Raw genomic sequence first — 26,892 nt, forward strand, 5'->3', positions numbered from 1 at the left:
CTACAGCAAGTTGTTGTTACGGCTTGCGATGTAATCGTATGCGATGTAACACAGCAGTCATTGTAATGACCGTGTTGTAATGGCACACGATGTAATGCATGCAAAGTAAACAATGTCTCCCGTTTAAAGTGTGCATGTCAGGTTCTCCGTCGCTAGACTGCCGGCCAAACTGATATGCGCACTTTGAGTGGCCTATCAGTGCCATTACTCCTCCCTGATGCTCTCAATCAGCAGCAATGGCCCCACCCTACCCTTAGACCTGGAACAGGCTGCCAGAAATGAAAAATAAAATACTATTAAATTAATAGATACTTCTAGCTGCAGATTACATACCTTTGAATTTCCCAGGCGTCAGGCTGGATCTGGAAACTTTTGCTGGGCAATACCCCTTGCGTGCGACGTTGGGTAGCTCCATTCCGCTCCGTGTGATGTCGTCGGCCTCGTTAGCATCGGTTATGAAGTCACAGTGTCGTTTCAGACACCACCCAGGTACACAGATGTCAGTTCATTTCATTCTGTGCCAGTTAAACGCCGATCCGGGATGAGCTACCCCTCTGCCGTTGGGGCGGGGGGTGTTTCCTCTGCTCTAATGGAGGAGCCGCTGTCGGCCTACAGGCTTTAGAACAGTGTAATATCAATCTACCCGACATATCGACCATATAGCAGGTTTATTATGTGCGTCTGTATACTGGGTCCAGATAAGAACTATATAAACCACTCTTTATCAGCATTACATCGTTCATAGCCGCTTTCTACGTTTTTCTATATACAATGGTTTATATAGTTCTTATCACGATTCAGTATATAGTTGTGCACGAAATACCTATTATAGATACTGTCAAAAGCATTGAGGTTGTTAGGAGCTTTTTGGAACAGAAATGTTGATTCAGAAATTGAGCTGTGATACAACTGCATTTGTCTAGAAACAAAACTGATGATAATAACAAAATATGTGAGTTATAAATATCAATATAAAACTTGAAAAGCCATCCAGAAGACAGTTGATCTATTTGAACATCAATTTGTTAATAGCAGTGTTGCACCAAGATACTACTCCCATCATTGGAGATAGCACAGCACGTGGGTTTTTTCAAAGTGGCACTTTATTTTCTGTTATTGCAAGACTTGTTCTTTTAACACACAGGGGTTGTAATCCGGCATCTCGGAAATGAGATATATAAGATTGAAATCTATTGTTTGTTTTACTCTATCTGTACCTTCACAACCAGTTGTTTGGATTCACTGAAAAAATCCTGCCCCATGAATAATGACGAGGCAGGATTTTTGAAAATCCTTGCGTAAAGCCTCTTTGCACTGTGTCCGATGGATGTATTTAGCTTAGCGCAAAGATTTGACGAGGTCGCTTAGCCAATGCTTTGTTAACATAACTCTGCAATGCGACTTGACACCTATATCCCTTTCTCTGTAACTGAAACGAATCTTCAAAAATAATGCAATCAGTGAACATTTAGCGGAAGACAAACTAAAGTGGAAATAAAACTTAAAATTAATTCATGGCAAACTAAAGTTGGCATTTCAGCCATATGGTATGAAGTCATACAAATCTAAAACTTGTACTACTAAAACTTAAGGCTGGCATTAATCACATTAAACAGGAGTTTTGATCCATATAGTCTCCTTTCAAGTAGATACAATGTTATCATTGTCAGGGCAGAGAAGGTGGTGTTACTTTCCTCAGTCTTTCTTTTTGAGAGCAATGCAATAGGACACAATAAATTATGGCCTGAAAAAAATTAATCAGTTGAAGAAATTTGCTCTTGAATAAATGCATTTTTAAAATCATTTCAAAGAGCCACACAACTGAAATAATGCAGAAAGAACCAATCTGAGTCTTTCTTTGATTTTTAACTAGTGTAGCAGTTTCAGTTTCAGTTTCGTGCCCTCGTGATACAATGCTCTAGAAATACTTTTTCTGCCTCACTCTGTAACCAAAACGTGATTCATGTGTAATGCACCTGGATCCAGTTATTGTTTTTTCCTTCCCTTCCATCATCCTGATTACTGCCTCCGGATGTACGTTGTTACAACGCATGCTTTTACCATGCATGCTGTTACAATGCAAGTTTTACAACTCAAGCCTTTACAACGCATTGCTTTGGGGGGTGCTGGATAGTGAATAGTTTAATTTACTATTCCAACTCCAGTCCCCGTGGATAGTAGGGAAGGTGTTGGATAGTAAATTAAAACTATTCCCTATCCTAGAGCGCCCCCCAGTGCAATGCGTTGTAATGGTTTTCGTTGTAAAACCTGCGTTGTAAAGGCACTGCGTGGTAAAAGTTGCGTGGTAAAAGATGTTTCCCCTGGCCTCCTCACTCCCAAATGCGTTTTTTGATGCCTGACACTATATGAACTGAACATGTGATTTCTGGTATGAACATATGATCTTGGTTGTTTCCTTAAAAGGCAATTAGAATGTAGCCAGGTATTTGTCTTCTACGTTGGACATGTATCTGTCATTGAATATATGCATGCTGAATGTGTCCTGCATTCTCACTTTTCAAAAATGTCTGCGTTACTTGGATGGATATAAATCTCTAATTTAATTTAAGTATATATTCCATGTGCTGCAGTCTCACCTCTGGATGGCATGGAGACGGCTATGACCCAGCCCTAAAAGTACAATCTCGGGTGGCTATTAAAAATTACCATAAATCCATTCAGAAATCAAGACCCAACTACTTTGCAGATAAAATCAAAAATAGCAGCAATCCGGCAAAATGCATATTTTCCTTGCTTAAGGATTTCAAATCTTCAGGGCAGACCAATAAATCCTCCTTCTTTTCCAACCAGCAATGAGAGTCACTGGCCTCGTTCTTTGTTGAGAAGGTCGAGGACATTTACAAAACCATTCCCCCAACTACGATTAAGGCAGGCTACTCAACTCAACTTCACTCTCTACCTTTCCTGCACTCTCCCAGGAACTAATGCACACCATTTGCAATAAAATTAAATCAGGATCCCCAGTGGATCCCCTCAAATCTGATCAGTTTCAGAAATTTCTACCTCAGCTTCTTCCCCACTTCAGCAATCTTATAAACCTGTCTATGTCCTCTGCTGTAGTCCCCACCTCCTGGAAACATGCAAAGGTGATTCCACTACTCAAAAAATCCAATCTAGATGATTCCAAGCTGGAAACGTTTCGCCCTATCTCTCTTCTTCCTCTGGTATTTAAAGTCCCTGAATTCTATATTAACTCCATTCTCACCACTTTCATAGAAGCCAACGATCTGCTAGACCCCTCCCAAAATGGTTTCCCGACACAACATAGTACCAAAACCGCCCTTCTGGCAGTTATGGAACATCTTCAGAGCTCACTGGATGAAGGGCTTGCCTCAGGTCTGATCCTTCTGAGCGCTGCATTCGATATGGTGTCTCATCAGATCCTTCTGCAGTGCTTAGAAGATATTGGCATCTGTGGCTCGGCCTTAAGCTGGTTCTCCTCGTTTCTAGCTGAGAGATACTTTCAAGTGATTTCCCCTCTCTTTTGCTCTCAAAAGCACGTACTTTCAAGTGATTGCCCCCCTCTTTTTCTCTCAAATTCACGCTGTGTGCCAAGGGGTCCCACAGGCTCTGCTCTGAGTCCTACTTTATTCAACGTTTACATTCATCTCTGGCTGCAGTGGCCAAGGACAGGGGCTTAGCTGTAGTCTCCTACGCAGATGACACACAGTTGGTGGTGGCATTAGCTGATAAATCAGCACCGGATGCTACCAAATTTTAAAACTACTTGACAGCTATCGTGGACTGGATGACATCCAACTGTCTTCAATTGAATGCCAACAAATTTGAGATCATTCTGGTGGGCAAAAACACTCATCTGTGGAGCGAACACTGGTGGCCGTCCAATCTATGTCCCCTGCCTGTTCCCAAACAGACGGAAATCTAGGCGTATAGGTCGACTCTGCGTCGATCTACCAGGCTCAAACAAAAGGTGAAAGCCAGAGTCTGTTTTAAACTCCTACGCAATCTCAAACCACTGCTTGGATTCTTCAGCGCTAACACCCGCCAGGTTTTTATCCAGGTTAATATACTATCACGGCTGGATTACACAACCGATATTTTAGCTGATCTTCTCACGCCATACATACCCAACCGCAAGCTGTGGTCTGCCGGTCAACACCTGGCATATGTTTCTCATGTTAAGAGCGACCGGGCCGGAGGGTGCTCCCTCCGTGCCCTCGCTCCTAAGCTCTTGAATGCTCTTCCTGTTAACATCAGAAGCAACCAAATTCATGTGTCACTCCAAAAGGCTATAAAAACATATCTCTTTCCGAAATAACCTCCTCCCCTCTTCCAGCGGCTCCTTGGCTCTCTGTTTGCATTAGGATCAGCGCTGGGACACCTCTTTGCTGGGGCAGCTATGCGCTCTACAAAACTAATAACATAACATAACAAATGAAAAGGAGACAGGACTCAAGGACACATTTTAGTTTAGGCTTTTTAATAATTTTGTAGTACCAGAGCCTCCCAGTTCTGTCCATGGGGCCGAACCTTTTCTCTAGGCAGTTCTCTCAGCTCAAGAGCCTCACGATTCTGCCCAAGCTGGCTACTGTTCTGTAATGGTTCTTGAAGCCAAAGCTGGTGGTTGCATTTCTATGCAGCTAAAGGCAATATGTTGTAGCAAGCACTCCTACAGGCTTCCGGGTGTCAGCTCACATGGCTGCTCATACTTGACCACACCCAGTGTGCTGAGACGCTGGTTCTGAGAAGGCAGAGCTAACCAGGCAGAACTGAGCTTCGATACTCCAGGAAGTCTTCAAAGGGTTTCAGCTACCCACTCACTCCAGCTTTCAGACAAAGAGAATATAGAGTGTTGCAAAACAGGGAGAGATCCAAAGGTTCACCTGCCAAAATCACAGCTCATATAAGCGGCTAGTAAATATAGGTGCTACACTTCATTGAGAGTAATGACCCAGTAGTTTGCCTATTTGTTTTTCATATATTTGTTTTTATTTTTTGCCATTGCATTTAATCTGGTGAAGCACTTATTTAATTCAAAGCAAGAGAATGCAATGACCACTCTGATCCAGTGTGCCCTTTCGGAATGGCACAAAGAAATAAAAAAAGGACTTCCAACAAACTACGTTTTTTATCAACTCAAGTGAGAACAACTCCTACTATTCACTTGCAATTGAGAAGTAAACTGTATATAAAATTAAAAAAGAAATTAGGAATGTGAGTATTTACAAAACTGGAAATAAAATTGCAAACTTGAATAATCTAAAATGCTCTGTTCAAGAAGCCCACCCAGAAGTTAAAGCTTTCATATTTCCGGGTATGTGTGAAGTATTACTAGGATTGAAGGGTAGTGAGGAGAGATTGCATAGAGTTTAGCCACATGCTCTTCAGCATGCAGATTACACAGGCATTGGTGGTCTTTTTCAAAACAATGAGGGGAGATGAATTTGGAAGTCAGTTATTATCAGTGTTCTTGTTTGTCACTATTTAGAAAAACTTTAGTGACAGTTGCCTCTTTGTTGTTTTAGAGTTATTTTATGTGATGGTTCTTTTAGAGCACACCAGCGGAGTAACAAAACCTGAGGGGGCTGCCCTGTGATGTACATGGAGGGGACTTTCCCTGGTCCCCCACCTATCACTTTGCCCCACCGCCAAAAAATCTGGTATTTTTTTATTTGAAACCTCCTACATTGATTGAAATGCCTTTGAGAAACACTCAACACATAAGCTATTTTTTTTTAACATTATTGTCAAGAGTAGATTATTCAACTGGGACAGCAAACAGAACAATGCCCAGGAGCAGTCCTGTTGTTTCAGGAATGCCCATTGCTGAAGAACAAAGAACAAATGCATAGGGTCTGAATTAGAAATCACATTGATGAAAAATAACTTGGAAATTTGAAAGACAAACACAAACCTGCAATTTCACAGACGAGAACTGACAATGTACACAAGGAGTGCATAAGATATAACTCAGTATCCAGTCAGCTCCAACAGAAATAAACAGGTGTGAATTATCTGCATGCCACACACTTTTGTCTGTCAGTGGTTGAGCATGATAAAAACTATTCTATAGTATTTAAAATCAACTGAGTAGGCCATTTCAACCATCATGGCTTTTTTAGTAAGTAGGACAAAACAGGCAGGCAAACGATGCTTATGATGTAAATTGCTTGGATGCTTGAGAACATTGATGCAGAGGTTTGTTTGTTTGTATTTATCAAGTCTGTAGTGTAAATAATGCTAAATACAAGATTTAAGGCACACATATTACAGACAAGTGCAAAGAACACCGTAAATAACACATCATGTAGAATATAAACAAACCATATTAGCAAGTACCTAAAGACAAGATCTAAACTAATTGTAGTTGATGAAGCAACGGAAAAAGTGAAAATACTTTCAAAATGCATAATAAATCAATCCCCAATCCAGCAATGTACAAAAATCAAGTCCTTTTTAGGTCTTGCCTAGCGTTGGAGCGCATGCGCTGCTCCCTCGGCGAGACATGTAGTTATAGAGGAGAATTGAGAAGGGGGCTTGAAGCCCCGCCCATCATTTTCATTGGCTGACGTCACCGTTTATGCTAAACGGTGGCCTGCCATTGGAAATGGGGTTTTGTAGTCGCTGCCCTTTCTCCTTTTCAGATGGCCCATCCGGACATGCTTGTCTGCTTTGCGGCTGTCGCTAGGCAATTTCTTACCTTTAAGGGGCCATCTGTTTTCACTCAGTTGTGTGAAAACAGATGGCCCCCTGCCTTCCCGCAATGGCAAGCTCTGGTTTCCACTTTTTTAAACTTTTTTGTCCCTGTTCTGTTACCTTTAGCCCGGTTCCATTACTTTTAGCCGGTTCTGTTACATCCAGCCCGGTCCTTGCCTTTGGTCCAGCTCCGTCCCTCCAGGTCATGCTCTTGAGGCCCCATCCCAGCTGAAGCGCTCACTTCCCATACCTCCCTCGGTACCCCTTGCCTCACACCCCTCACTCTCCGCAGAACTCTCTCCCCCTCCCCCCTCTCTGCAAGACTTTGGGGCTCTCGGTCCAGGCTCTTTCCTCGCCTCTTCTCTCTCTACATTCACCCCCATCCTGCTCCGCATCCTCTCCGTGTCCCTCCCACACCCCCACCTCGCTTCCCTCTCCAAATCCCTCCCACCGCCTCTTCTATCCGGCACCAGCTCTCGCAGCAGGCGCTTTCCTCTCTGTGGTTTAAGTGTAACTACTTAGCGGTTCCTCTTCCTGACGAGGCGCTGTAGCGCTTTACGGAGTGTAGACGCCTCTTCCTCCCCCCATCTGCTGCTCTAGACTCTTCCTCGTCTCGGGGTCTCTCTTCTCCATTTTTCAACACCATCTACTGCCTCTCCATAGTCTCTCCCCTTCAACCCCAGAGTCCTCTGACGTCTTCCCCACCTCTCTGTCCCATGCCCCCTGATCCCGGTGTCCGGTGTCCCCTCCTCTCCCTCCCGGCCAACTCCCTCGGGGGTATGCTGAGTGCTCTCTTCCTCTCTTAAAGGGCCAATGCCCGCATTCTTCCCTCACCTTCCCCTCGTTTTCAAGGCTGCTCTGCATTCCTGGCACCCTGCCCCTTCTATTCCCATTACACAGAGAGGCCTCTGAGAGGCCCAGCTTCATGTAGGGGAAGCAGGCGGCCCTCAGTCTGCACAAACCCCTGTGACGTCAGAAAGCGCCCCGATGAAGACACTAAAATCCCAGGCCTCAGAGCGCTGCTCCCTCCCAGTTTGGGGTGCTAAGTGGTCACTAACCAGCACAGCACCGGGGGGTGCAGCAGAACAGACTCAAAGATCTGATATGGGGAGCCCAGGGGTCCTCTAGTCCCGGGGTCTCCAGACTAGTCGCGGGGCCCCACCTTGGTCATATGAGCCGCTTCATCTCTGAGAGCTGCTCTGACAAATGAACAATTTATTTATCCCAAACTGACTGGGGCAGGGTCGCTCGCTAAATCCCTAAAAGTGAGGGAAAGAAAGCCACGTGCCTGACTCAACTGTAACAGCGTGACTGAGTTGGGGTTGTGTAATCCTTCCTCCTATCAACCTTCAAAATGATGGTCGTACAGGGAGGAAAACAGTCAGGCTTCAGCCAGGTTTTAACAGGCCATTCAGACCCAAAGCTTCAGTGTGCCTGTGACTCAGTTCTGTGACTCAGTGTGCCTGCGTGTGTGATCACGTGCTTCGGTGCATCTGTGCACCCCTATGCATTAGTGGGTCTGTCTCACAGGATGCGTGTGTTTCTCAGCATGTGCATGCATGTGTGCCCGTTTGTAGTGCGTTTTCTATGTATGTCTGTATGCGGGGGTCAACAGGGGGTAAGAGACTTGGGGCCATATGTATCAAGCCAAATTGCATTCACAAACGCCGAAATTTGCAGAATTTCGGCGTTTGCGAATGCAATTTGGCAAAATGGTATGTATGAAACAATTTTGGTGCAAAATAAGGAATCGCAAAATTTGCCATTCCTTATTTTGCGATTGCATTTAAGGAATTGCAAATTTTGAGATTCCTTAAATGCAATGTATCAAGGAATAAAAAATTCCAAAATGCCCTTAACGATTTGCAAATTACCACCAACTTCAAGTTGCTGTAAAAACGGCCCTGTAACAAAATCGGCCCCCAGGGGCTCAAAACCGGCCCCCACCCTTGCGGCGCACCGGGGGATTGCCCGGTGCCAGCTATGGCCAGTCCGGGCCTGACTACGGTGCGTGTGGTCGCCGTCACCGCGCAGCAGCGGCGCAGCACCACATGCGTGTCTTGCACAAACGTGAGCGTGCGGCATTGTGCGGCCGTGGGAGCCGAACCGTCTTCTCCAGGCAGGCCAGGGGCACACATATTAAAATAATAATGGACTGCCGGCCAGGCCCATGGTCATAATACTGCAAGTGCGGTGCACGGGTCTGGTGCAGGCATTTAAAAACTGGCGCAGAGACTGTGGGGGGGGGGAGGCTGTGCTTCACGCAGTGACATTGCTGCCGCCAAATAAACTAATTGCCCCCCGCCCCTTCGGCCATGGTCGGCACCTTTCCCCAACCCAGTCCTGCTCTCTGCTCAGCGTCAGTTTGTATTTGTGGTAAGGAAGCCCCCTGAACCTCGGGGGCCCGCGCACCGCGGAGGCTATTGTTACGCCAGTGAAGCACACATAATATTTCAGTCATAAAAATGCATTTATTTTATGCTCAATGGTTATACTCCTGGGGACTCCTAGCAGAATATAACATACATGTGTACTGTTTCCTGGCACCTCTGTGGTTCAGAACATGAACATTGTAAACACCTACCTTCGTATAACCTAAACTGTGCGCACCTCCGTTTTGCTGTGTACTGTGAAGAAACCAGCCTTTTACAAACCTGTTTATTGTATTTTTCTCTATGGCAAAAGACCATGTAACCCTTAGAGCCATATTCAGATATTAGGCCCATGTTTTACGATGTGTCATGTTAGAAAGAGTTTTTAAGGCTTCCCGGGTGGCTCTAAAGAGGGATCAGGTACATTCTAGGAACTTGGATGCACCACCAGGTGCAAAAAGGGTTAACACCACAGTGGTTCAGAATGGACGCAAACAGTATCAGAGATGGCAGTCATGGCAAGCCAGTGAAAGACAGAAGGTTCTCTTGACCCATGGTCAGGATGATGTATGTGTCACGAGAAAAACTGTTATGCTGGGTGCAAAGGGTCAAGGAGGTATTTTGTAAGATTTTGTGACTTAAGTTCCCTCGAACAAAGGTGAAGAGAAGATACATTGGGAAGACAAAAGAAACAAAAGGGTATCAGCTCAAAGGCCCAGAATGGAGCAAACAATATCATTAGCAATTAAAATTTTCTCAATGGACACCATCATGACATTTATGTAGGTGTGATGATGTGTGTATATTTCAGACTGAATGGCAATCTCTTCGTGTCATAACTAGAATCTTTCAAGTACTACCACACACTGCTTTGTGTCTTTTCCACTGGGCGCCCTGGCCTGAAGAGTAGCTGGGTTTGTGGGGTCGGGAGGAGTTCCATATATTCTATTAGTTTGAGGTTTTGAGTCTTAGCTTTTATCTCTCTACAGAGACTGAAAAGACCTTAAGAACACGGTCAAAACACTGCAGTATATTTAGATTGCTGCTTTTACAACGCAAGTCGTTACCACGACTTGCACTGGAGGGTGCTCTAGACTAAGGAATAGTGTAATTTACTATTCCAACACCTTCCCTACTGTACGTAGGCTGGAGTTGGAATAGTAAATCATACTATTCCTAAGTCCAGCGCCCTACAGCGCAAGGTGTGGTAACGACTTGCGTTGTAAAAACAGCGATGTAATGTACAGCGATCTAACTGATCGCATTGTTACATCATACATCCCTCTAGAGATGCTTGCTGTCCATGTTCCTCCATGTACAAAGGAGACTGTGCTTGCACGTTTGACTTCATCATAGATGGACAGCAAGGGGCTGGACACTGGGTGCTCATATGGAAGTCAAAGGCAGCCCTGGCCAAAGTAGAGAATTGAATGGGGGAAAACGATGGGGTACCCCAAAGCACACAGTATACTTTCCCTTCACTCGATTACCATGTCTCAACCTCCTTTAGTTCTCATTGCCACTTCAGAAGGTTGTATGGCATTACAACGCGGGCTTTTACCCCGCGTGCCATTACACGCTGTTTTTACAACGCAAGTCGTTACAACGACTTGCGCTGGATAGTGGAATATTTTAATTTTCTATTCCAACTCCAGCCCACGTTACAGTAGGGAAGGTGTTGGAATAGAAAATTAAACTATTCCCTGTCCAACAGCGCCTCCAGCGCAAGTCATTGTAACGACTTGTGTTGTAAAAGCAGCGTTGTAATAGCAGCGCGGGGTAATACCCGCGTTGTTATGGCTGTTTACCCTTCAGAATGACCATTTCCTATCACAAAACAGGTGCACCCAGGACAACCACACAAAATGCTTTCAAAATGATTAAATAACTATTTGCAAGACACAGGATCAGTTTAGAGAACTAGAAAAAAGCGAAATGAGGGAGGCAGAATTACCTTCCGGTGTTTGTATAAAGGAGGACTGCAGTTGAAGGCACAGCTGTGCTGCACCTTGTACACCAGTCTTCACCCAAGGGAAGTTCGTGACCAGACAAGTCTTGCAGGCAAATTGGTGACTGGCTGTAATGTGAGCAGGGTCGGATTGATAATGCGGGCCCTCGGGAAATGGCGAAGGGTCGGTAGCCAAGTTCTAACCGTGGCCTGCTTTTTTTGGCAGCCTGGGGGCTGTCTGTGCTGTTAGGATGCTGCTAGAGGCCCATTGGGTGCTTGAGGGGCCTTTCTAGAGGCAGATGGGCAAAGGCATCACTCTTTTTTCTGCTGTGCCGGCCCATTAATGTATACTGATTGAGTGTGGACAGGGGGCCTGAGCAGAACCTGTCTCACTTGCATTCATGTGTGGCTCAGCAGTATGAACTATTCTGAACATTTTTTTTATCTAAGTAAAGTTAATAAAACATGCCCCGCCCTCTTTCATTTCATAAAACTTTGCTGAAGCAGTGTTTTGCGGAAAGGCAATATGCAAATGTGGGCCACTTTTTTTGGTGTGCCTGGCCGATTTTTTATCCCAATCCAACCCTGAGGTTTGTTATGCTGAAGTGGAAAAAAACCTCTGCTGCGCTATGCGGAGCTCCTCAAGCGGCGGAGTGCGATAGAAAAATGCTGTTCTCAGTGATTTGCGGTGCCGGATGCTTATCCGCACTGTGCAATCATCGCGAATGGCACCATGCACAGCGCAAGCGGGTGCTGCTTTCCCTTCTCTCGCTCGAGTAGATTTTTACTCGAGGTGCAGCTTTCTTAACGCACATGGACAGTTTCTCAAAGCGAGCGGTCGCGAGGATACATGACCACTCGCAATGAGAAATCTGACCCCTGCGTTGAGAAATCTCGCTGGGAGGTTGATTTTCCATGCTCGCACTCGCCAACTTGATGTTGACGATTGCGAACAAGGAAAAATCTCATCGGGAGGTGGATTTTCCTTGCTCGCGCTCGCCAACATGATGTTGATGAACAAAAGCGAGGAAAAAAGCTCCATTCCGTGAAGCGGAGTTTTTTGGAACACCGCGATCCCCGCGTAACATGGAGTGCGGAAAACTCCGCAAGCGGAGTGGAGTTCACGCCCAAGGTTAACCATAACTCCTATATGATAACCGCTAACATGCTACACCGCAATTAACTTGGTTGAATGAAGGCAGAACCTAGGATGAGATCAACACTATATGCAGAAAATGTGAGGGTGAATCCATTCTAGGGGATGAGGAGAATGTGGGAGAATGAGCACAAGGGAGAGAGGGTGAGGGGTGGGTTTCAGGTTGTGCTCTGTGTGTTGTGCATATTGTGCCCTGGGTGGAGATGTGGAAGGATGGATTGCTGGATTGATAAAAGAAGAATGGATGGATGAATGAGTAAAAGGATGTTTGACTTTTTGGAAGTGTGAGTGGGAGGATAGATGGATGGAAAATTAATAATGAAAGGGTAGATGGATGGAATGGTAAAAGTATGGATGAAAGTATGACAAGATGGATGGATGGATGTATATATGAAAGGCTTAAAGATGAACGAAAGGTGTTTATAAGGTACCTCATCTACAATGGGTAGGACTTACTACGCTCACCCAATGGCATTCGAGGTGTGGATAAAAGTGGGGGGTATTTTAATTTTCGGGCTACTCCCTTGGTTGGCAGCTGGGGCGAGGCGAGAACACTCAGGGAGAGGCAGATAGGAGTAGAGACGGACATCATATGGTGCTCCTGTAAGTCTAATGGGGTTAGATTCAGGGGTAGGGGTTGGTGTGTGGTTGTAGGGCATTCCAGCAAGTTTTTCCTCTATGGAGTCCCTGAATGCAGGCGCGCTCCACTGTAACTAGGGCGTGAGTAGCATAATGGAGATAAAGAGCAAACAAAGGGGTCTAGCACAGAGTGATGGGTGCATGCAATCACAATGTGCTGGTTGCATAATCTGACCCCCCAATAACAAGGGACTAACGGTGCAGAAGAGATGTGAAGAGAAATGGACTAAAGTACAACAGTTCCAGGGAGAATAGGCAGAAAAGTGGGTCTTCTAGTTCGTTTTCATGTTGCTATTTTTGGTCAAAAGACATTGATATCTAGATGGCTATGCTCAGCAGGAGTACATATAAAATAATATGCCTTAAATAGAGTATCTATTACAGTGATACTCAAAGTACGGCCCGGGAGCCGCATGCGGCCCTCCTAACGTTTTCATGCGACCCCCTGGTCCACAGCAGTCCAGCACTTCCGTTTACTCGTCTCAGCACTAACATTTAAAAAATGTTAAATAAACTGGCAAGCATTTATTTAAAGTGAAAGCATCCTGCAACAAACCTGTACAAATATGACAAAGTTCTTTTACAATTCAAAAAGGATATTTCATGAACAAGCAGAACCATTTCTCCTTAGTATGTGAGATTATATTAGTGCATTGAGAAGTATTATTTTAAAAGTGATAGTTGTCAAACGTGAATTTAGGAAGATTCATTCTTCCACCCACCCCGACAACAAAGCCATTAGTGAACTAAAGAGGCAAGTCAATTGTTACATACACTCTCTAGGTGGCCTGGGTTACTCTTCTTCATGAACATTATAGTTTATTAAATCAAACCCAGGAGGTGGTTTTGTACTGCACACATCCTGAAGTCATGAACTTCAAGGTCCTCTTAAATGTAATAACGAAGAGAAAGGATGGAAAGTGAAATAAAACATTTGCCTAGGAACCCACAATTTGGTAAGGTGGAGTAGCAGGGATTAATAACAAGCTTTCTGGTTTCACATTGCGCAGTTCAGCCTATATATATATATATATATATATATATATATATATATATATATATATATATATATGTACAAAAAAGAAGGAGAGAACTCTGGGTAGTTCTCCAGTTTAGGTGGAAAGCAGCTCCTGTTAGAGCACTCTCCACACCAGCGACACTCTAGATCTGCTCACCTCAAATGTCTGGTTTTCTATCAAAGTCTTTAAGCATAGGATTAGCACAGTGCTATCCATGCCGAGATAGAAAGGGACAAAGTCTTTTGCCATTTCTACAGCAAAGTCTTTAAGCATAGTGCCGAGCTGTAAAATGACAAAAGCCATTTATGACTCCAGGCACAGTATTACAGCTTTGAATTGGTAAAATACCAACTCAAGCCAACCTGAAATGAGTAAAAGCAACCCCTGACACAGTGTTTCGCTCTAATTAGAGTGCTTCAGAGAGGCATCAATATTGCCCTTGGTCACATAACAGACCAAACATTTTGGCCTCTGGGAAAATGGCTGAGAGTACCCATGATCGAATACAATGATAAAATAAAATAGATATGGTTTAATTGCAAAAATGAAAAGTGCTGAAACTGTGAAAGTGCTTGTCCAAATGATTTACACTATTAAACAGTTAAGATCCCATTCAATCCTGGTGAATTCAGCCTTAGAGCTCCTCTCTTAGAAGGCTTGCAGAATGGCATCTTTCAGCAGGCAATCACTGTGTCGACTTGCCCCACCTTCTATTGTTTATTCTAATGTTGTATATTAATGTATATAATGTTATATATTCTAATGTTGTTTATTGCAGATTGTAGATTCAACTGCCACAGGCGCTGTATCCCATTTATTCCAGATGACTGCATTGGTGAGAGCAACTCCTCTGAGGCCGATGGTATGTAGATAATAGTACATGTAAGCATGGTACCTTTTCTTCCTCTATGGTAATGCTTCATTTCAGTTTCTGTATCTCCCTGTACAGTATACTAAATTACATCAAATGCTTTTCACAAAGCAGTTATCCAACACTAGGCAATGTCCATATGCATCAATTATACTGCACATGCCGATAAAAAAAACCTTCTGATACTGCACCAGTTTAAACAGTTACACACAGAGTACTAAAAGATAATTCATTCAATGTAAAGCTGGAAGTCATGAAAATTATTTTGACACTCGATCACACTGCACACATATGCATTCCTACTTCATTACACAGAACTCGACTACTGCACATCCGTTCACTGTCTTGGTGCCCAGATACATGACAGCACTTTACAGCAACTCCTATTGCCCATATAATACAAGCACACCTAGAACCTGAATTAGAGCTCGGCGGGCAGGTGACTCAGTCACAAACGTAATGGAGTAACCCGTCCGCCAACTCTATATCAGACCCTTAGGGGCATATTTATGAGTTCTGGCGCATCTCTGCAAATCAGCAGGGATGTGCCAGAACAAATGCGTCACGCAAAACTACCCTTGCGTCACGGCAGACGCGCCGCATTTACAATGCGGCGCGACGTGGCGCAAGACTAGGCAGATGTGTGACGCATCTCGTGACGTAAGGGCGGCGCATCGCTGGAGTTGCGTCGCAAGCGCGACGGGACTCCAGCAATGGTCGGGTGTGCCCTATACTTAACGTGCTGTGTCAGTCCTTACGCCTGCTTCAAGCAGGCGTAAGGAATTGACGTAGCAGCGTCGCACAAGTGCCTGCGTGAAATCTACAAGATTTCATGCAGGCACTTTTGCGAGGCGCACCTGCCCCGGAACGCCCACCCTGCGCCGGAACGCCCACATGTGGCGCAGGGCTTTACAACGTGACGCATCTGCCTAGATGCATCACGTTGTAAATGGGTCACAGGGATGCGCCACGTTTACGCCGCCGTTGCGTGACACAACGGCGGCGTAAACGTGGCGCAAGTTTACAGGCAATGTCAAATTTGTTTTGTGTGAAATAATTGTGCTATCGCATTCTTGCTCCATCGGCTACATGAGTTTCTCAAGGCTCGCTTGGCAGGTGGATCTTTGGGGCATGCACTCATTGCGGTTATATGTTTGTTCCTTCTCCTGGTATCGCATAAACTCTCAATTACTTCTATAAATTTTAATACTTGTGTTTTGCTGTTTTCAGAATCCACAATAGAGGAAGGGGTGTCTCAGCTATAAAGGGGGAGTGGTTAATCTATAATTGGCAAAGTCAGAAGGGCCGTGAATAACTGCTGGAGTCCGAGCATCTCTAAATATTCAAGGAGGCGCTGGTTTGGGGAAGAGTGAATTCATCAAAATAGATATTGAGATCTCTAATAATGGCAACATTAGCAACTTGAGTATGTAGGGAGCCCAAAAAATTGGATAGTGAGTTACAAAAAGTCTATTCTTGGATCCGGAGGCAGTATATAACAAGCATTGGAAAAACCAATAGGTCTCACCTATGCAAGAGTTAGTGGCTTTGACAATGGGGTTGATTCCGATCTCGGTCGTAAGGGCTCCGAATCGCATTTGGCTTTGCCTAAACAGATCCGGAGCCCTTGTTTCCGACCGACTCTTTCCCAGTTCCAAATAACCAAGTACAATGCCTGGAAACCCTTAGCGTTGACCGAATCATTTTCGAAAGGCATTTGAAGAGATAGAGCCTTTCCGGAGCCGATTCTTACAGCTCTATGGACTTGCAAGCAAGCAAGTGCGATGAACGATTCAGACAGCCTTTCCGAATTGGCTCGCCCAAAATGAAAAGGCTGCTGGAATAGGTCTTTGGGGTCCTGTATCAGGCCCCCCTTTACCCGGGCACTCCAAATCGAGCCAGTGGGGTTACCCATGGGTCCTCCCTTGCAGACCATGCACAGTGTGGCAGGCACCAAGGGATGCCCGCCACAGGGTGCACGATTATCCCCAACCACCCCTTTTTTCAATGTGAGCTTGTGTTTTCGTTCGAAACACAGGCTCCCACTGAAGCCAATGGGAGCCCGACCAAATCGTATCCGGATGCATTTAAATGCATCGTATTTGTTCGGTCAGACTCCCCCAATCTGAGTCGTTATGAAGCATTATGGACTGCGTGCTTCGGTATGCTTTCCGAACGAGATCGTAATCTACCCCAATGTGTTTTAGCCATTATGCACTCCAGTATGGCTGCTATTCACTATGGCTAACGATTAGTGGGGTAGAGTGGGGTAGAGTTTATTGGAGTGGGAAAGATCAGGGTAGAGTGGAATGGGGTATATTGGGGTAGAGTGGAGTGGGGTAAACTGACGTAGAGTGTAGTGAGGGTAGAGAGGGGGTAAAATGGAGTTGGTTAGATTGGGGTCATTGAAGTGGGGTTGATTTGGGATAGATTACATTTGGGCAGATTGGGTTGGAGTGGGGTAGATTGGAGTGGAGTCGATTGGGGCAGATTAGAGTTGGGTAGATTGGAGTGGGGTTAATAGGAGCAGGGTAGATCGAGGTAGATTGGGGAAGAGTGGATTGAGATATATTGCAGTAGATTGGAGTGGAGTGGGCTAAATTGGAAAAGGGTAGAGTGGGGTGGATTGGGGTAGATTGGAGTGGAGTGGAGTAGTCTAGAGTGGAGTCGGTTAGATTAGAGGATTAGAGTTGAGTGGGGTAGAGTGGAGTGTGGTAGATTGGGTGGATTATAGTAGGGTACAATGGAATGAAGTGGGGTAGATTGGGGTAGTTTGGGGTGGGTTAGATTGGGGTGCAGTGGAGAGGGGTAGATTGGAGTGGTATGGGGTAGATTGGATGGAGTGCTGTAGAATGGAGCGGGGTGGGGTAGGATAGATTGGGGTAGAGTGGGGTAGGTTGGTGTAGAGTGGGGTAGATTGGAGTGGAGTCAATTGGGTAGATTAAAGTGGGGCAGATTGGAGTGGGGTAAATAGTAGGGGGGTAGATCAAAGTAGATTGGGGAAGAGTGGAGTGGAATATATTGCAGTAGGTTGGAGTGGAGTGGGCTTGATTGGGAAAGAGTAGAGTGGGTGGATTGGGTTAGATTGGAGTCGAGTGGGGTAGTCTGGAGTGGAGTCAGTTAGATTGGAGTGGGGTAGATTGGGTGGATTATAGTAGGATGCAATGGGATAAAGTGTGGTAGATTGGGGTATTTTCGAGTGGGCTGGAGAGGGGTAGATTGGGGTAGTGGGGTAGATTGGATTGGTATGGGGTAGATTGGGATGGAGTGTGGTAGATTGGAGTGGAATAGATTGGGGTAGGTTGGGGTAGAGTGGGGTAGATTGTAGTAGTTTGGAGTGGAGTTGATTAAATTGGAGTGGGGTAGATCAGGGTAGAGCGGAGTGGGATATATTGGGGTAGAGTGAAGTGGGATATATTGAAGTAGATTGGAGTTGGGGAGATTGCAGTGGAGGAGTACTGTACGTTGAATTGGGGTAGACATGGGTGAAGTAGAGTGCATTGGGGATGAATGGGGTGGAGTTGGGTATATTGGGGTAGAGTGGAGTAGTTTGGAGTGGAGCGGGGTAGATTGGAGTTTGGTATATTGGGGTAGAATGGAGTGGGATATATTGGGGTAGACTTGAGTGGAGTAGGTATATTGGGGAGAGTGGAGTGGGGTAGATTGGAGTGGGGTGGATAGGAGTGGAGAGGAGTAGATTGAAGTGGTGTGGGGTAAATTAGGGTGGAGTCGGGTAGATTGGAGAGGGATAGACTGGGTGGATTGGAGTGGTATGGTGTAGATTGGATGGAGTGCTGTAGAATGGAATGGGGTGGGGTAGAGTGGCGTAGGTTGGTGTAGAGTGGGATAGATTGGAGTGGAGTCAATTGGGTAGATTCAAGTGGGACAGATTGGAGTGGGGTAAATAGTAGGAGGGTAGATCAAAGTAGATTGAGGAAGAGTGGAGTGGAATATATTGCAGTAGGTTGGAGTGGAGTGGGCTAGATTGGGACAGAGTAGAGTGGGGTGGATTGGGTTAGATTGGAGTCGAGTGGGGTAGTCTGGAGTGGAGTCAGTTTGATGGAGTGGGGTAGATTGGGTGGATTATAGCACGATGCAATGGAATAAAGTGGGGTAGATTGGGGTATTTTGGAGTGGGGTGGAGAGGGGTAGATTGGGGTAGTGGGGTAGATTGGATTGGTATGGGGTAGATTAGGATGGAGTGTGGTAGAATGGAGTGGAATAGATTGGGGTAGTTTGGGGTAGAGTGGGGTAGATTGTAGTAGTTTGGAGTGGAGTTGAATAAATTGGAGTGGGGTAGATCAGGGTAGAGTGGAGTGGGATATATTGGGGTACAATGAAGTGGGATATATTGGAGTAGATTGGAGTTGGGGAGATTGCAGTGGGGGAGTACTGTACATTGAATTGGGGTAGACATGGGTGAAGTAGAGTGCATTGGGGATGAATGGGGTGGAGTTGGGTAGATTGGGTTAGAGTGTAGTAGTTTGGAGTGGAGCGGGGTAGATTGGAGTTTGGTATATTGGGGTAGAATTGAGTGGTATATATTGGGGTAGACTTGAGTGGAGTGGGTATATTGGGGAGAGTGGAGTGGGGTAGATTGGAGTGGGGTGGATAGGAGTGGAGAGGAGTAGATTGAAGTGGTGTGGGGGTAAATTAGGGTGGATTCGGGTAGATTGGAGAGGGATAGACTGGGTGGATTAAGGTAGAGTGAATTGGAATGAAGTGAGGCAGATTGGAGTGGAGTGGGGTAGATTGGAGTGAGATAGATCGGAGTGCAGTAGTTTGGAATGGGGTCGATTGGAGTGGGGTAGTTTGGAATGGGGTAGATTGGAGTGGGGTAGATTGGGTTGAGTGGGGTAGATTAGAGTTGAGTAGATTGGAGTGGATTTGGATAGTGGTGTGAGGTAGATTGTATTGGGTGGGTTAGATTGAAGGGAGTAGATTGGGTTAGGGTGGGGTAAAGTGGAGTGAAGTAGATTGGAGTGGAGTAGATTGGGGTACACTGAAGTGGGGTAGATTGGAGTGGGGTGGATCAGTCGATTGGAGTAGAGTCGTTTGGGGTGGAATGGAGTAGTGTGGACTGGAGTGGGATGGAGTGGGATGGAATGGGTTAGATTATACTAGAGTGTGGTAGATGTTGTGGCTTTTGGCAGAGTGTAGTGAAATGGAGTGGGGTAGAATGGGTAGAGTGGAATGGAGTGTGGTAGATTGAGGTAGAGTGGAGTGGCATAGATTGGGTGAATTGGAGTGGGTAGATTGGAGTGGGGTATATTGGGGTCAAGTGGGATAGATTGGAGTGTAGTGGAGTGAGATAGATTGGGGAAGAGTGGAGTGGGGCAGATTGGATTGGAGCATAGCGTGGTAGATTAGGGTGGAGTGGGGTAGATTGGGTGGATTAGAGTAGGGTGGATTGAAATGGAGTGGATGGACTGGAATGGTGTGGGGTACCTTGGAGTGGGGTAGACTGAAGTGGAGTGTGGAAGATTGGAGTGGAGTGGAGGGCATTGGAGTGGATTAGATAGGGGTAGAGTAGGATAGAGTAGGGTAGATTGGGGTGGGTTGGGGTGGGGTAGATTGGAGGGGTGTAGTGGGTTAGATTGGAGTGGAGTGGGGTAGATGTGATTGGAGCGTGGTAGATTGGAGTGATGTGGAGTGGGGTAGATTTGGGACAGTGGATTGGAGATTGGTAGAGTGAAGTGGGATATATTAGAGTGGAGTGGGGCAGATTGAGGTGGAGTGGGTTAGATTGGAGTGGAGTGGGGTAGATTTGAGTGGAGTGTGGTAGATTGGAGTGTGATAGATTGGAGTGAAGTGGAGAGGAGTAGATTTGGGTAGAGTAGATTGGAATGTGGCATATTAGAGTGAAGTGGAGTAGATTTGGTTGATAGGAGTGGGTTAGATTAGAGTGGAGAGGAGTTGGATAATTGCAGTGGAGTTTGGAGAGGAGTAGGGTAAAAATGGAATGGAGTTAGGTAAATTGGACTAGGGTAGACTAGAGTGGAGTGAAGTAGATTGACACAGTGTGCACAGGACCCGTGCCTGGGCATACCCGTCCCATTCAGTGTGACAAACTAAAGTATACAAAAGATCGATGGATGGAATGCTTGAATTAATCTCAGCCACTGGAAATTAATTGGGTTGCATCCCAATCCATTGCTATTTTGCACACCACGTCACTTCAGTTTGAACTGAGCTATTTGTAAATCAGTCTTGACCCTGCTCCAATCGGAACAGGCCACCCCAAACAACGAATCCAGGTCCTCCTTGAACCGGAACACAAACAACACAGGACCAATTTCATCCTAGTTATGGATGGGCTCATCAGCCAGGTGTAGCTTGGTTCCAGTAACACAAGGGGCTTGGGACCCACATCTGGGCATACCCGTCCCGTGTACAGTGGGTGCCTCATTGTTCACGGTATTGTATGTCATCAAACATTTTCCTTTTCCAGCCAAATAAATCACATGCACATTGGTCAAATATTTTGATACCCTTTTTTCCAAAAGTTGTTTTACAAATACAGTCCTATGCTCTATCCATTCTTTTCCTGGTAAGTAAGTACTTCCCCATTCTCAAACTCCTGCAGACATGATCAGAGTGAGGTCCATTTTGAGGTCATTATCAATAGTCTAACATATTTAATGCACCGATGTACATTTTTAGATACTTTTCTGCTTTCAGAAAAAGCATTTCTTTTTTAGTCCTTCCTAAACATTCGCAAAAGTTCTCAATTACATATTACACATGCTTCTTCATCAATCCCAAATTAAGGGTCTCCACACTTTTAGACTGGAACAGTTAGCTGCTGAAAGACTGACAAAATGTGTCCTATAAACTTGAAACTTTCATTCCAAAATGTCCCCAAATGAGATGTGTTTACTGTCTGGGTTCGGAAACGAAAGACTTCCCAAGCTATGGTAGAATTGTGTAGCATACTTTCAAATAAAACGATCTTTCTATGTCATTTGAAACCCTACTTACAGTGGATTTAGAATTACACTCACACTTTTAATCAGTTATTGTAGAATGTAATGCATATTTATTGAATGTACTCTGCAGTCCACTCAAAAAGCTGGCAAATATGATTGATCTAAAATTAGTAATTGAGACTGACATTGATTTAAATTTATACCATCTGATTTTATATCTGGTCACATTTTTCATTTGCTCTCCATGTTACAAACATTTAGGAATAATTGCCATCAGCAAGCATCATGTCACCAGCATACATCAATGTTTTGAACCTATAGATTCTATCATGTCATCTTAGTAAAAGAAATTCAACTTCAAGCCACTGTCGTGTTTCTTCGATCAAATTGTGCAAAAGAAGAGTGAGAAGGCACCTTTTATTGATCCTTATTGGTGGTGGGTTGAACACTTTTTTTTATTTTTTTTCATTTAACCAGGACAAACACGAGTCATAACATACACAATTCTAAAAATAATACATAGCACAATAACAATACACTGTAAAAGAATATTGAAGCAAATGCAAATAAACTGGAAGCTGAAACAATATTATCAGAGCGTCTTGAACAAGGTTAGGGAATACAAACAAACAAGCACAGGGACCAACCAGCAACATCAATATAACAATATATAGCTCTAACAGTAATTATTACCCCTGAGAGTCGGGCTTATTCCTGCTTTCCAATTACTAACAGGAAGCCAAATTGCAGCTCCCAGCTTCTTTGCTTTGTAGCCCCTTGTGGCATAAATAGTTGTTTCGTAGCTATAAACCGCTAAGAAGCGGGCTAGCCACATCTGGAAGCTGGGAGGATCAGACTCTTTCCAGCGTGCGGACAAGATGATTCTTAATACTGCTGTACCAATAATTAAAAGTCTTTCTTCGTTTCTTGACAGGTTTAAAGAATTGTCATAGCCCAACAAATACAGGGAGTCGGAATCAGGGAGTTTATGTCCAAACAGTTCTTCCCAAAAGTCTGAGATCATACTTTTTATTAAGTCCAACTCACAGCAATTACTGAACATGTGGATTATGGTCGCTGGTCCAAGTGAACACCTGGGACATAGGTCATTCTCTCTTTTACCCCATGCGTGTAACTTAGCCGGAGTATAATAAAGACTGAAAATAGTTTTAAAAAGCTGCGCTTTGAGGTTACTGTACATGAGAAGACGGTGGGTCAATTTCAAAACTCTATAAATGTCAACATTTGGGTTACTCAATTTAGCTGCCCACTTTACTTCGGTTTTTTCAAGATCATCCTGAATTTTAGTCAATAAGATATCATACAGTATTCCAATTCTAGTCTTTGATCTGCTCATTACATCAATAATTTCAATACTAAGCAAGCAGATGGATGATTCATTGGCTTTAAGTTTAGCATGTAATTGTACAAATTTAAGGTAATCTCCATTAGACAAATTATATTTCAGTTTTAGATCTGAAAAGGTAGTTTCAAAACCTCTTAACAAAAAGTCATTAATTGTTCTAATACCAAGCCTATCCCATTTTTTCGCTATAGCATCAAAATCCAAGCCAGTTGTAGCATTCGAGTGCCACAGAGGTGTATACCTATTAATTTTCCCAATATGCATATGTTTAGCAATCTTATTCCATATCCTCAGGGCGCTGATTATAGTAACAAATTTACAGTTCTTTCTATAGTACATCAAATCTGTATGCCGTAGAAAAAGGCCCCTCGCTTTCTGTCCAAGTATGAGCTCATATATTGATGGTATAGAGCTAATTTCGGCATTGCCATCAGTGGCAGGGAGGCAGATCATAATGGCAATGTGTTGCAGAAATGTCGCCCAATAATACAGGGTTGTATTGGGTATAGCAAGCCCACCTCTCTCCAGTGGTAGTGAAAGTAATTTATGTGACCTCCTAATCTTGCCTTGCTGCCATATGAATTTGATCATGGAAGAGTTTAATGTTTTTAATATTTTATCATCAATAGCAAGGGGAATAGCACAGAATAAATATAGACACTTGGGTAGCACATTCATTTTTAAAAAATTGCCTCTACCTACGATTGATAAATGAAGACTATTCACTCGATCTAAATCTTGTTTTATCTTATCCAGTAGGGGGTTGAAGTTGAGCCTTGAAATAAGTTTAATATTGGGGCTGATAACAACTCCCAAATATGTTGCTTTATTAGCAGTCCTAATATCGGGGCAAATAATATTATCAGTACATACAATTACCGTCTTCCCCTTGTTAAGACAGTAGCCTGAGTGAATGCCATATTCCATCATCACATTCTCAATTGCGTTCATGGCTTCCATCGGGTCAGATGTGATAACCGCGAAGTCGTCGGCATAAGCCAATACTTTCGTTTCATATTGACCACAAACAACAGGTTTTATTGACTGATTCTCGAGAAATTTTAAGATTAAAGGAGCCTTTTACTATGCCCCCCAAGACAGCCTCGGCAGTCTCTGCTGCTGCGGCTCGAGCAAGGATAGCAAAGGCGGCCAGAACCCTCCGTGAGGAAACGGAGCGGATTCAGCGGAGCGGGGCGGGTTGGAAGGCATCTCTTCACCTGTGGGGAAGACCAGAGGGAAAAAACAGAAGCCCTCACAATGACATCAAAGGCCCTGTCAGCATCAAAACTGAGTGAGATTGTTGGCGTCTCCCTCATTTAAAGACGCTAGGAATAGACTAGCATTATTGGGACTATGTTGATTTCTGTTATTCATTGTTTTACACCTATCACAATGCTACCAAAGTACCTCAACTGTGGTAATCAAATATTGTGCTTAAGAAGAACCTCATTACTTCAAAGCATTATGTGAATGGCAAAAACACAAGTACAGACTCTGTAGGGGTTGGAAATGACTGTGTGGTCTCGGGTCAGTGGATTTTTGCGAAAGGTTTGCAAGCTCTTCAATAGTTCTGAATTCCCTTTTGAGCTAGAAGACTAACAAACAGGTGCTGGAAAATGTGAACACAAATTAATTTATGAAGGTACAGAATGCCCCAAAGACAGTTGGCAGAAAGAGAGAACACACACACCAGCGATGTTATTAAATAATGCTTAAAACCTTTGTTTCATGGAATCCAAGAAAGCTGTGCTGCTTCTACTTGCGCAAACATTGCGGTGTGGTCTATGTTATCGCTTTTGATAAAGCTGAATAAAGTACATTAATCTGGGTCCAATCTGCAAAAACTTTCCCCAGAACGTGCAGTGGATTTCGTCTGGTTACTGTGGCTGAGATAGTAGATTAGACTGTACTAGGAACCCCTGATGAAGGAAGATGAAAACTTCTGTTGTATAGATCGTGAGGGTATCTAATCTGCCCCACCATGATAATACAGGAGAGAACAGGATATAAGTAATTTCTGTATTTTAACTCTCAAAACATAACATTTAAGGCAAATAATGCTGGAAATAGTAGGAGAATACCACAAACGCAAGTATTTAATTCTGGAAGGGCACCATGTAAAGTTAGTGTTTGCAAACATATATTGATAACACGAAAAATTCAATGGTAAGGCTTCCATTTTTTAAAAAGTTTAGTTCGTAACCAGGGATATTCGAATTTAAGGTAATGTCTTGTAAAAGAGGAATTAAGAAGGACAGGGGATTAGACAGGTATATTAAAATATCGTCACCATATGCCTATAGCTTAGTGTTGAGGAAATTATATTTAAAGCTGGAGATATGTGTGTTACAATGAATGAGTTCAAGGAAGGGTCTAGATATTTATTTATTTATTTATTTTTATTTATTGAAGTTTTGTATAGCGCTGGCTGGACCCGAGGGTATCAGAGCGCTTCACAACAAATACAGATATGCAACAAAGGAAAATGAGGAAAGAAAAACAAGAACAAGGAACACAGGCGGGAGGTAAGGTCTGCACCACAACAACTTGAGCACAATATGGGACGGAAATCAGGAGCGAATCATCCGGCTCTGGGTTCAACGAGATAGCGGTCTTTCACAGTCAGGCGTGGGGTTCTTGTTGCAAACTGGAGCTCTCAAGGAAGAGGGCTTTGAGTAGCGTCTTGAATTGCGGGAAGGAGGCGGTAATTCTGATATGGGGGTGGATGGAGTTCCAGATCCTGGGCGCATTGCCCGCAAAGGATTTATTTGAGGTTTTGTGTTTCTGTGATTTCAGAGGGATGAGTAGGAGTGTGTTGGAGCTTCTGAGGTTCCTGGATTGACCGGCCCTTTTGAGTTTGGCGGCCAGGTATTCTGGTTTGCCAGTATGCAGGGCTTTATGTGTGAGGCAAGCTGTGCGGAAGCTGGCTCGTTGGTCTATCGGGAGCCACTTCAGTTCCTTGAGTGCTGGAGAGATGTGCTCATATTTCTTTGTTCCTGTGACCATTCTTGCTGTTGCGTTGAAGGTCGAGGTGAGAGGTCCCAGGTGCGATTTGGCTGTTCCAGTCAGCACTGCAATGCCATAGTCAATTCTGGAGAGCACCAGTGCCTGAGTGGCCTGTTTCAGATCTTTAGGGGGGAGGAAGGGTTTAATTTTGTAGAGAAGTTTCAAGTTCAGGAACGCACTTTTGGCGGTTTTTGAGATGTGATAAAGATAAAGAATAAAAGGCAAAGGAGAGAGGGGATGGCCTTGCCTGGTACCTCAATGCAAGTTAAAATATAGGTGAAAATCGTCCATTAACAAAAACGCTGGCACAAGAGTGTAATTGTTTTATAAATTAGATAAATTTAGGTACCAAACCTAACTAATAGAGAGTGGTGAACATAAATTGCCAAATAATGTGGTAAAATGCTTTTTCAGCCTCAAGGGGTAGGGCCGCAAGGGGGGATTAATATTTCTTAGTCAATGCCAGACAATTCTGGCATTGTCCACAACAAGTCTGACCTTAAGGAAACAAGGTTGATTAGATGTAAAAAGTAGGGGAACAACATTTTCAAGGCAAGAATCTAGGATTTTTGCAAATATTTTACAATCATAGTTAATTCATGAAATCGTTTCATACAATAAAAAACGGGTGTAATCTTTATCAGGCTAAGAGGTAATATCAATCAGGGCTTCCAAAAAAGAGCCACTGGCCTTTGAATCCCACAAAAAGAATTAAAAGGCTCAAGACATTTTGGAGCAAAAAAGGATGAAAAGGAAGAAATTAATTCAATAGAAAATCCATCTGGGCCCAGAGCTTCAGCTTTTTTAGGAATTTAAGGGCATTAACAATTTCTCAAAGAGTTATGTTGGCTTGCAGGGCTTTGAAGATATTGGGGATCAAAGGAGGATTAGGAAGACCATTATAAAAA

The 26,892-nt window shown here is 44.1% G+C and overlaps 1 protein-coding gene across 1 annotated transcript in view; it reads left to right on the plus strand.

Moving 5' to 3' along the window:
* Positions 1-26,892, plus strand: part of LOC144781812 (serine/threonine-protein kinase D3-like) — a 690,012-nt gene that overhangs the window by 493,488 nt on the left and 169,632 nt on the right. The window contains exon 6 of the mRNA XM_078660826.1: positions 14,591-14,674. Coding sequence (XP_078516952.1) covers positions 14,591-14,674 — 84 coding nt within the window. The remainder of the gene's footprint in view (positions 1-14,590; positions 14,675-26,892) is intronic.

This window comes from Lissotriton helveticus, chromosome 9 (genome assembly GCF_964261635.1).
Source record: "Lissotriton helveticus chromosome 9, aLisHel1.1, whole genome shotgun sequence".
Taxonomy (NCBI): Eukaryota; Metazoa; Chordata; class Amphibia; order Caudata; family Salamandridae; genus Lissotriton; species Lissotriton helveticus.